At 67.0% G+C, this 11,239-nt stretch overlaps 1 protein-coding gene across 1 annotated transcript; it reads left to right on the top strand.

Moving 5' to 3' along the window:
• Positions 1 to 50: 50 nt before the first annotated feature.
• On the top strand, positions 51 to 5,152 carry GATSL3 (GATS protein-like 3). The gene is made up of 9 exons (XM_010563378.1): positions 51 to 163; positions 287 to 357; positions 2,952 to 3,145; positions 3,293 to 3,425; positions 3,645 to 3,768; positions 4,438 to 4,551; positions 4,645 to 4,727; positions 4,891 to 4,985; positions 5,087 to 5,152. Exons 1-9 carry the CDS (start codon positions 51 to 53, stop codon positions 5,150 to 5,152), a joined length of 993 nt encoding a protein of 330 aa, XP_010561680.1.
• Positions 5,153 to 11,239: the final 6,087 nt, after the last annotated feature.

The following is an 11,239-nucleotide window of genomic DNA, read 5'->3' as shown; positions in this document are numbered from 1 at the left end:
CCGGGCTTTATAGCGGCGGCGGCGCCGGGGTCCGATGCGGCGCGGCCGCCATGGACCTGCACATCCTGGAGCACCGGGTGCGGGTGCTGAGCCTGGCCCGCCGCGGGCTCTGGCTCTACACCCACCCGCTGCTCAAGCTGCTCTTTCTGCCCCAGCGCTGCAGGTACCGGCCTTCCTCCCCATCCTCCTCCTCCAGTACCCCGTACCGCTCCAGCTTCATCCCCCGGGGGAGGCGGCGGTTTTGGGGGTCGGCAGCGCCGGGTTTGGCTTTTTTTTTTGTCTTCAGGTGCAAGTTCTTCAGCCTGACGGAGACCCCCGAGGACTACACCATCATGCTGGACGAGGAAGGCTTCAAAGGTAGCGTGCGGTGGCTTCCACGGCCGCCCCGGCCCTTCGCAGGGTGGGCTGGCACTGCAGACACGAGCTGTGCACGTTCTCAGCCCTGCTGAGCCCAGCAGCGCTCCGGGCCTGGGCTGCGGGGAGCGAGTCCCGGCTTGTAGCAAGGCTCCCTCGGTACGTGCCCATCCCCGGGGCTCCCGGTCGCAGAGCTCCCATCCCCTTGGCGCCTGCGCCGGGGATGTACCAGCTTGCCCGGCCGAGGCTCTCCCGGCGTGGCTGCCTTTGCCCTAATAACCCCCTCCCAGGCAGAGCTGCGTCTCCGCCAGCTCGTGGGATCGGGCCGCGAACCTGGTGGGGACGGTCTGCGGGGAACCCGGTGCCTGCCGAAAGCCCGGCTGCTCCGGGCAGGAGGCAGGTACCTCCCGGGATGCCCATGGGCAGCACTCGGGGCTCCCTGCCTTCGTGGGGTGCCGCTGCCAGACCTCCTGCCATCATTCCCTTGGCCACTTTCGTCTCTTCCCCTTGCCTGGAAAGGGCCAGGGCCGGCCGGTGCTTCGGCAGAGCGGGGCCAATTCTGCGCCCAGCCGGGGTTGGCGAGGGTGAGCCCTGCCTGGCAGCAGGGACCAGGTTTTGGGGTGTCCGGGGGGGGTTTGAGCCCTTCCAGGCCAGTCCTCCTCCCCAGGAGGTGTCCTTCGGTGACGTCCCCACCCTCAGTGACCCAGCGCTTGCCGTTCATCAGCCTCACCGCCGGTCCTGCCGGGGGTACCGGCCCAACGGGCTGTGCCGGAGGGTCCGGATCCTGCCCTGGCTTCCCACGCCCAAACTTTCCTGCCGAGGCCGCAGGAGCCGACCGCAGCTTATCGCTTTGGACGTGCCCCAAGGAGCAAGGGTCAGCGCTCCGGCCACGGGGTGCTCGCTGGCCGGATCCAGCTCCCACCTCCCTCCCCGGCCCTTTTGCTCGGGCTCTCCCCCCCGCCCCAGAACCAGAGCTGTTCCCCATGTATTGTTTTATTTTGGGGCCTGCGGACAAATATTCCTCAATCCCGAGGGGAGGGCGGGAAGTGCCGAACAATGGTCCTGTGAGCCGGTGGCCCCGCTGCGCCGTGTGTACCCCTCCTGGAGCTGGGGGGGCTGCCAGCGTCCCCCCCTGCTGCGGAGCCAGGGAGGAGACCCCCCAGCAGAGGAGACCTGCACCCCTTCTCTTCCCTTGGGGGTCCAGATTAAGCCCCGGGGTGGGTGGCAGAGGGACAGTGGGGTGTCCCCCCCCCCGCACTCTCACAGCCTCGCCCAGGGTGGTGTTGAAAAGCGATTAAGCGGTGAGCGCTGGGACAGGTCCCCACGTCCCCCCCTGAGTCGTGTCCCCCCCGCCCCAGCCCTGAAACTCAGCCCTGGGCCTGAGCCGAGGCCGTTCTGGCGCTTCCTGAGCAGGAACAGGCGCTGGAAACACCCGCCAAGGCCCCCGGATCCGGCCCCGCTCCCGCCCTGCCCCGAGCCATCGTTCGGGAGCGGGGTACGGAGCCCATCCTATGATGGGGTCCCCCCTCCGTGGGTGCCAGACCCCTCCCTGGGGCAACCTCCCCTCCGCCACTGGTGTGATGAGTTTGCCTTCTCAGCTGGGCTGGGATGCCAGGTGCCCGCCGAAGGGCTGGGTGCTTGCGCGGGGCCGTCTCCCATGGGTGCTGCCTCCCACCTTTGCCAGGTGGGGGGGGGAGCAGTTTGGAGACCCCTTGGGTGCCCACCCCACTCCGTCCCTTCCAGGGAGGGAGCGCTGTGGGGTGGGGAAGGGGGTGCCGGGGGGGGGGGGGGGTTGCCTGGATGAATCCTGGGGGCACCCCGGGCAGCGCCAGCCCCTCCCCTCGGTAGAAGCGTGGGTGCAGAGGGGGGAACACAAGCACAACCCCCGTCCCCCCCCGCACTGAGTCCTGGGGCAGGAAGGAACCGGCCAGCGCGCGCCCTCCTTGCCAACAAAAGCAGTGGTTTTGGGAGGAAGCCCTGGCCCCCCGCCAGCCTGGGCTCAGCCCTCCCCGCTGGGCTGGCATGAGGTGCTGGCACCCCAGGGACAGCGGGGTGGCCTTTCCCTTGTCACCTCCAGTGCCCCGTGTCCCCCCCTCCTCGAGCATCCCCGGTGCTGGATGCTGGGCTGGGGGTTTCTGGGGGGCAGGGGATGAGCCAGGCAGCCCCAGGGCCCTGGCGGTGCTGGTTTTGGGGTGCAGTGCACCCCGACACCCCCTTGCACCCAGCCCAGGGTGCTGGTGCGGGGAGGAGAGACGCGTCCCTGGCTTGGGGGGGGTGGTCATAGCCTCAGCCCTGCTCGTCCCTGCGGCCAAATTCAGATGCTGCCTCAGCACCTGGAGCGGCTGAGCCCTGTCTGGCTCGTTCCGCTTGTGGATGGGGCTGGTCTGTGCCCCCAGACCAGCATCTCAGCCCCACAACTGGGGCTGATCCTCTCCCAGCTCCGCCGGGCCAGGTCATGTCCCGAGGGGCAGCGTGACATGCGGTGCCCGAGCCGGTGCGAGCTCTGCGGCACGGGCAGCGCGTGCGGCATCGGATGCTGTTTGGCTGTGCCGAGCCCCAGGGAGCCTCGTGCCTCAGTTTCCCCTTATCCCTTGCAGAGCTGCCGCCCTCCGAGTTCATGCAGGTGGCGGATTCGACGTGGCTGGTGCTCAGCGTCGTCTCCAACGGCCGGGAGCCCTCCGGCTGCCAGGCCACCGGCGTCACCAAGATTGCCAGGTCGGTCATCGCGCCACTGGCCGAGCACCACGTCTCGGTGTTGATGCTCTCCACGTACCAGACCGACTTCATCCTGGTGAGTGCCGCGGGATGACAGGGACACCGGTGCCCAGTCCCACCGGGATGTTGGCTCCGGTTGGGGACCCTGCTGTTCCCAGCCAGCAGCGGGGGGGACTGTGGGGAGGGTTGGCGGTACCGGCCCTGATCCTGCACCCCTGGCCAGGTTCGGGAGCGGGACCTGCCGGTGGTGATCCACACGCTGGCGGGGGAGTTTGACATCTATAAAGAAGAAAGCGGCGAGTGCGTCCCTGTCACCTGCGACGATGTGAGCAACGGCTTCCTCAAGCCCAAGCCGGGTGAGCGATACCGGGTCCCCCGTCCCCCGGGACCACCCGCTTCCCACCGAGATGCTCCAGCTCCCACCGGCGGTACCCGCATCCTCGGGGGACCCCCCAGGGCCACCCCTCTGCACCCCGAGGGATGGCGGGCCGTGGCTGCGGTGGCCACGGGGTGGCACTGCGGTACTGTCCCCAAGCTGTCCCCACGCCTGACGGGTGGCTCTCCCCCCTTGCCAGCCGCCAGCCCCACGCTGCACCCCGTGCAGAGCCCCCAGACCCGCTTCTGCGTCCTGACCGTGGCCCCCGACACGCTGCCCGCCATCGCCACCATGCTCATCGACGTCCTCTTCTACTCCCACAGGTGGGTCTCGGGGATGGGGACATGGTGGTGGCCCCTCGCCCGCTGCCACCCAAACTGTGGTGATGTGTGCCCCCCAGCCTCGCTCCCAGTGGTTTTTTAAGGTCTGGGTGTGTTTGGCAAGCTGGTTTTGCCCTCCCAAGCGTGCTGGGGGGGCTGCAGCCACATGGGTGCCATGGGTCCTGCTGCCACTGTGGGAGGTGGGAGCCCCGAGGTGACCTGAGGGACGAGCCCCCCATTGCAGCAAAGCCTGGGGAGGGGGGATGGCAAAACAGAGGAGGGTGGGTTGCAAAAGGCCAGTGGGAATGGTGCTGGGGCGAGGGGATGCTCCTGGCTGGGAACTCCCATGTGCCTCAGGATGGGGTCCCTTCTGGTGGTACCCTCCTGCGCCGGAGGCACCGCAGCATTTTGGGAATGCCCCAAAAGCCAGTGTCATCCCTGTCCTGCCTGCAGCTGGCATCTGCTGGCCCCCAACCCAGCGGCTGTGCGAGCTGCAGACCCTGCAGGTAGCACCCGCTCCCATCCCCCTTCTCCCCGGCACCGCCGGCTCACCCTGCGGCATCCCAACGTGATGCTCGAAGACACTCAGTGCCACCACCAACCCCTTCTCCTCCAATTTCGGTGGTCATGACCCCTCCCTGTGGCTCTTTCTCCCCCCGCCTCGCTCTGCAGTCCCCCAAGGGAGTCTGGCACCGGCAGCCAGGACCTTGACTCCATCACCTTCTTCGCCTTCTCCCTCATCGAGGGCTACATCTCCATCGTGATGGATGCCGAAACCCAGAAGCGGTAGGTACCATCCCTGGGACCGTCTGTCTGTCTGTCCCCAGGGCTGGGGGCTCAGGGACAGGGGGCTTTACATTCAGACCCCCCCTCTCTCAGGTTCCCCAGCGACCTGCTGCTGACCAGCTCGACGGGAGAGCTGTGGCGGATGGTGCGGATCGGCGGGCAGCCCCTCGGCTTCGGTGAGTTTGGCCGCGGTGGCCATGTCCCCCACACTGTGCCACCACCACCCATCTTCCCCTTATCCAGGGGGGTGCTTTCGGGGTGATGCTCTCCCTGTATGTCCCCATGGCAGTGCCACTGGGGCCACCGCTCACCCCGGGGGTTCCCCTTTTCCCTCCCCAGACGAGTGTGGCATCGTGGCGCAGATCGCCGAGCCGCTGGCCGCCGCCGACATATCGGCGTATTACATCAGCACCTTCAACTTCGATCACGCTTTGGTGAGCCCCTACCCCTCCCCAGGGACCCGCCGCGGTGGGGGGGTGTCCCCAAGGGGCTGACACCCTCTCTGTGTCTGTGTCCCCCCCCTCCACACCGGCAGGTCCCCGAGGAGGGCATCGCCGAGGTGATCCAGCTGCTGCAGCAGCGCCAGGAGAGCGGCAGATAGCGGCCGGCTGTCCCCACGGCGGGTGACCCAGCGCGGTGGCATGGTGGGCTCCCCCTTCCTTTCCCCCCCCCCCATGTTTGTTTTTTTTTCATTGTAAGGCTCTCCCCCCACCCCGGTACAGAGCAGAACCGGGGGGTGCAGCATCGCTCCCTGCCTGCTGGGGATGTGGGGACATGGTGGCTTTGGGGACCCGGTGGCCTCGTGGCAGTGGGCCAGTGTCCTGTGGGAAGGGGGGAGCGGTCCCCGCTGTGCCACCCCCACGGGCGAGGCCGAAGGGCAGCCCTGTGCCATCCTCTGCCTCCAGCCCTGCCTGCGCAGGGTTGGGTGGGCTCAGGAGGAGAGTGGGTGTCCCCGGGGACCTGCTGGAGGAGGGGACATGGGGGGGTGACATGCCAGAGAGCGGTGATGTGCCACCCTGGTGCTGGGGTGACAGCTGGGGGCCGGCGGGACGTGTCCCTGTGCCCTGTGTGTGTCCCCACGGGTGGTCCCTTTGGGTGGGGGGGTGGCTGTGATGCTCTGGGGCACCCCTGGGGGGTGAAAGCATCCCCGGAGCTGGGGTTCCCCCTGGCACTCCCAAAATCTCCAAGGTGGGGGGGGGCTGTGGTTCAGCTGTGTCCCCTCCAGCATGGCCCCATGCCCCTGCCTGGGCTGTCACCTATTGTGGGGGGACGACTGTGACCCCCCCAGCTCATCCCAAGCTGTATTTTCACATAGTTTTTAATAAGTCAATAAAAGTCCTATTATTTTTATTTCCACGTAGCCCCGGGGGGGAGGCCCAGAGCTGGTCCCTGGGTTGGTGGCACTGGGTGGGATGGGAGCAGCTGGGATGTGACAGGGGAACGTGGCAGTCCCTGTGTCCCCACCGTAAGGTGACCAGGATGTGGCCAGCTTGCCTGCCACCTATTCTGGGTCAAAAAAGGGGCGAAGGCTGCAGCCCCCAGCAAGTCATCGGCCCTGGGGAAACTGAGGCACGGGTCCCACTCCCCCATTTCTGCCCTCCCCCTGCCCCACACTGGGCCAGCTCCCATCGTCTGGGGGAAACTGAGGCACAAAGGGCCGAACTTGACCCCCAGCCCGGGGTTGCCCCTGCCATGCTGTCACTGTGTCCCCACATCCACTCCTGTTGCCGGCACGCCCCCGGCAAAGTGGGGTTCACAGGGTGGGTGCTGTCCCCTCCTGGGGTGCGTGGGGGGTGCTGTGAACCCCTTAGGGGCTGCGGCCATTTGGGTAGCCCCCCCCCCAGCCCCCGGGTGCCCCCAGGGGCCACACCTGGTCAACGAGCGAGACTTGGCGGGAGCACGAGCGCAGCAGAAACCTCTTTGGGGCCTTTTCCCCCAGGGTGGGCAGCTTGGCGGGGCTTGGGCCAGTGGGCGAATGCAGCTCTGCTCCCATCCTGTCCCCAAAAACCGGCCCTCGCTTTCCCAGGCACCAAGTGGGAGCGTGCCCATGTCCCAGACGTGTCTTCTCTGCGTCAGCTCCGGCACGCTTGCAAGCCGCCGGGTTCCTGCAACCTCTCCGGGCGCTTTCTTTCCTGTCTCGCTCTCTTGTCCAGAGTCATGAGACGCCGGTGACGTGCGCCCAAGCGATGAAGAAATTGCAGGCGGCCCATGTGGTCACCAGTGCTATTTTTGTCCCCCTTGGATGTTGCACACTCCTCCGCCACCCACTTTCCTCCGGCGGGGTGGCCGCTGTGGTGGTTTCCTCCCAGCCCGGCCCAGCAGGGACCCCGCACGGAGCTCTGGGAGGTGACGGTGCCATGTGGAGGGGCCAGGGCCACCTGTGGCCGTGGGGGATCTGAAGGTGGGTGCGCTCTGCCTGAGTGGTCCTGCTCACCCGGTCAGGGTGCCCAAGGGTCCTGCCATGGCACCACACACGCTGGAGGGCCCACGGGGTCGGGGAGGGAGGGATGGAGGCATGGATGGATGGACAGGCGGATGGACAGGCGGATGGACGGACAGATGGATGGATGAAGAGGTAAATGAATGGAAGGATGGATGGAGAGAAGAATGGATGGGCGGGTGGAGGGATGCATGGACGAGTGGATGGGTGGATGGATTGACGGACAGACAGACAGGTGAATGGATGGGCAGATGGATACAAGGATGGATGGACAGGTGGATGGATGGGCAGGTGGCTAGATGATGGATAGACAAATGTATGTACGTATGGACAGGTGGCTGACTCGTTGGATGGATAGGTGAATGGATGGATGAGTAGATGAATGTATGAATGGTTCGTTGTATCGATAGATGGATGGACAGGTGGAGGGATGGATGGACAGATGGACAGATGGACAAACTACTTCAGTCAAGCAGGTGTGGAGAGAGAAGGACGTTCTCCTGGCTCCTCCGCTCCTCCAGGGCTGCCTTGGGCACAGCCCTGCCTGCCCCGACCCCAATGAACCCAGCTGGGGGATGCGCCGAGGAGGAAGAGGAGGCAGCTGGTGGAGGAAGCGGCACCAGCCCCACTCCCACAGCAGGGAGTCCTGCAGGTCGCGGGGCAGCTAGGGAGGGGAAATTTTGGGAAAACATTTCTTCTGAATCATGGCCGCACTCTTCCACCCTGGAGGAGATGTTATTTCTGGGTCATCCCCCTGCCCTGTGCCACCGCCGAACCCTCGGAATGCGCAAATTTGGCGCAGGGCGGCTCGCTCTGCTCACGCCAGCAACTTTCGACGGTCGTCAAAATCAACCAGATTGCAACGCATCTCAAAAATATATCCATTTTTACGGGGTGGGTGGAAAAAGCTCCCATCGGTGCCTGGTTCCTGCTGGGCTCCATCCACCGGGAAAGGGATGCAAGGGGGTTTGCGCTGGGTGCTGCCGGCAGCGCCAAGGCTGTGTCGGGGCCGTGCAAACCGGGTTCTCCCGTGGTGGTATTGCACAAGCCTGACGCGGCGATGAGGGCAGCGCTGCCTGCACTGCTGCCCGTACCGGGCTTCCGCTGCCCTCGGCCCCTTGGGCAACACCCAGGGCCGCGCGTGGGTGCCGGTGCAGCCCTTTGGCACCGGGCAGTTCCGTTTTTATTTCTGGGGGCACCCATGGGTGCTGCCGGGCAGAAGGGCTGAGCCGTGCTGCCCAGTGTCCCCTACTTGTCAGCACCTGAGCTTGTCACCCAGAGGGGTGGGTGGGTGTGAGCAGACAGACAGAAGGACAGAGCATCCTCCGGAGCGTCGCCCAGCGCCGCGGCCGGGTGCAGTCCCCAGCCGTGCTGGGATGCTCCGCACTTTGTGGGCTTCCTTCCATCGCTCTCCTTCCCAGGCTGGATTTAGAGCTCCCACGGCTGGACTCGGGATGCGAATCCCCCCCCGCCCTGTGATGGAACACAGGTGTTCCCACGTGGCCAGTGTCCCCGGCTGCCAGCCCCACCACTGCCGCTGCCCTCTTTTGCATTTGGGTTTTGGGGCAGCTCAGGCCCGTTTTGGTTCGACCAGCCTGTTGGGTGCCGAACAGCGAAACGGAGGGGGGTGTGACTCGAAGGAGCCCTTTCCCAAGAAGCTGGATCATGGGGGTCCAGCGATGCCGGCGCAGCCGGATCCAGGATGAGCAGCGGGACGGCAGGCTCCCCGGACCGGACCCGCCGGGACTCCCTCGAGGAACTGAATCGAAGAACAACCCCATCGTCCGGCCGGCATCATTTCCTCCCGCCCGGGGCGGCTTCACCCCGCTCATTGGCCCCCGGGGCACGGCTTCACTTCTCGCTGTCTTTCCGTTGGGTCCCGGGTGCCTCCTTCGGAGGTGGGGGCGAATGGGTGCACTTTAAAAGGCGAGCTTCCCCATCGCCGAGCGGTTAAGGAAGTCGCTCGTGCGCCCGGCAGCGCCCTGCCGAAACACCCTGCCCCGGCCATGCGGTGCGACGGGCGGCCCTTGGGCGTGCTGGCAGGTAGGTGTCTGCCGGCGTCCCGCCACTACCCTCTCGCTCGCGCGCCGGCTGCGCCGAGACGGACGGGAGACGCGGGAGGAGAGCCGCGGCGGCGGGGGCCCGCGTGGGAGTGGAGTTGGCGTGCCGTGGCTGTCGGCGAGGCTGTGTGTGTGTGGGTGTGGCCCCCGCGCCGGCAGGGGACAGGGATATTCCCACACCCCCCACCGTGGCACGTGGGGATGGACACCCCATGGGAGCTCCTTTTGTCCCTGGGGGAGAAGAGATGTTGGGAGGGGGCGGGAAGGAGAGGACACGCTTTGGGGCCAGTTTGGGGACCGATGGCAGAGGGTCAGGGGTCAGCTTGCTGGCACGGATCCTGCATCCCACCCAAGCCCTTCAGATCCCCCCCCAGCACAGCAGGGCCGGACGATGCACGCCAGTCCAGCGCCGTATCCGAAATCCCCGCCGACACGCGGCCGTGGGTGACAGCAGGGCCTGGACAGTGTCCCACCGGAGCAGAGGGGCCAGATCCAGGAGCGCCACCGCCGTCCCCTCCTTCGCGGTGACCCACGCTGGCAGGAGGAGCTGCTGGGGCAGCCACCGTGGCTGGGCTGCGCTCCCTGGCATCTTCATCCTCCTCCTCCTCCTGCCCGCCGCATCCTCAGCGGGCTTTTGGCACAGGGGCCGGCTCGTCCCTGTGGCAGGACCGGGGATTTCGGTGCATGTGCCTGGCACATGCAGTTATTGCCCACAGGCCTGATGCCAGGGTGATGGGCGCATGCAGCCGAGCTCTCCCCGTGACAGCCGTCACGGTGGCACTGGGGCTGGTGAGGTCTCCGGCACGGAGAGGGGGCTGCCTCCCTGCACCCAGTGACGCCCCAATGTCCCCCATCTCCCTCTTCTTCCTCCCCAGCTGTCACCAAAGGGCTCTTCATCCTCTGGGCTGTCCCGGGCCAGGGGGGGCGGCCCCTGCAGCCCCCCACCCTGCAGCAGATCCAGGCGCTGGTGAGGCACATGGCCGAGGACGCGCAGGAGCTTTTCGCCTTCTACGTGAGTCCCCTTCCTTGGGGCGAGGGGTCGCTCCTGTCCCCTCCGTGGGGGGGACACGGGGCTCGTGGCGGGGGGGGGGGGGTGTGGGGTCCCCGTGCTGCTCCCGTCCCACGTCCCTGACCTTTCTCCCTCATCCCTGGGCAGGAGGAGGACCAGCACCTGGCCTTCAACCACCTTTGCCGCACCAACCGCCCTCCCGAGTGGCTGCGGGGACCGGTGATGGGACCTGGGGGGCTGCGGGGGCTGCGGGAGACCATGGTCCGCATGGCCCAGGCGCTGCAGGACATCACCCGGCACCAGCGCGACCTCAACCCCCCCGGTGCCGAAATCCTTCGCCGCTTGGCCAGCACCCACCTGAAGGTGCGAGGGCTCCTCAGCAACCTGGAGGGGCTCTTCCCAGCCCCAAGCCCCCGCCCCGGTCACCGGCCCCCGCCCGGCCCCACGGCACCCATCAAGGTCTTTCGGCAGAAGCTGGAGGGGTGCCGGATCCTCTGGAGCTACTCCCGCTTCATGGCCAAGCTCAACGCCCAGCTGGAGGCCAGGAGCCACCGAGGACACCGGGAGAAGCGGCGACTGCACCGGGGCTCGCGGCCACCTAAGCGCTCCTAGAGTAGCCGCGCCGTCACCGGAGTTATCCCTGTCTCCATCTCCATCCCATCCCATCTCCGCTCCATCCCCGTCCCCCGGGATGGAAACTCGCCGGCCGGCCGGGACGCACCCCAGAGACCCTCTAAGCTCGCAGGGGTGAGGACGCAAGCGCGCTCAAAGCAGTTTCCATCGCTTCGGCTTGCCGTGGGGACCGAGCTGTCCCCATTGCCACCGCTCGGCTGCAGGACAGCCCCGCTCCGCTCCCGGCAGATCCCCCACATCCCGCCCCACGTTTCGGTAGCCCCGGAGCCGCGCGCTCCAGCGCGCTCGGGCATCCCCCGGGTGCCCAGCGTTGAGGGATGGAGCCGTCCCTTGTCACCGAGCCCCGCTAGATTTTCCAGTGATTCAATGGGTCCGGTGACCCAGCCTGACTAAGAGCCGCTCGCCCAGCACCCGCCGCGCTGCCGGCAGGGTGCGGCCCCGGCCCACGGAGAGCGCTGATGGCACCGGCGAGCGGCACCGGCGTTGTCACCCCTCTGCCTGGCCGTCCCTGCGCCGGGTTTGCTGATCCCTGAGAGCATCTGGGAG

Source organism: Haliaeetus leucocephalus, unplaced genomic scaffold (genome assembly GCF_000737465.1).
Source record: "Haliaeetus leucocephalus isolate CR32 unplaced genomic scaffold, Haliaeetus_leucocephalus-4.0 Scaffold165, whole genome shotgun sequence".
In the NCBI taxonomy this organism is placed as follows: domain Eukaryota; kingdom Metazoa; phylum Chordata; class Aves; order Accipitriformes; family Accipitridae; genus Haliaeetus; species Haliaeetus leucocephalus.
The sequence above is the reverse complement of the archived record's forward strand: the minus strand, read 5'-3'. Positions and strand labels throughout refer to the sequence as shown.

Bases quoted from the DNA above. Each gene is read 5' to 3' on its own strand.
- GATSL3 (XM_010563378.1), top strand. From the start codon at position 51: ATGGACCTGCACATCCTGGAGCACCGGGTGCGGGTGCTGAGCCTGGCC. The intron at 3,769-4,437 runs GTGGGTCTCGGG...CTCGCTCTGCAG, and splicing joins GTCCTCTTCTACTCCCACAG to TCCCCCAAGGGAGTCTGGCA. The intron at 4,728-4,890 runs GTGAGTTTGGCC...TTCCCTCCCCAG, and splicing joins CGGGCAGCCCCTCGGCTTCG to ACGAGTGTGGCATCGTGGCG.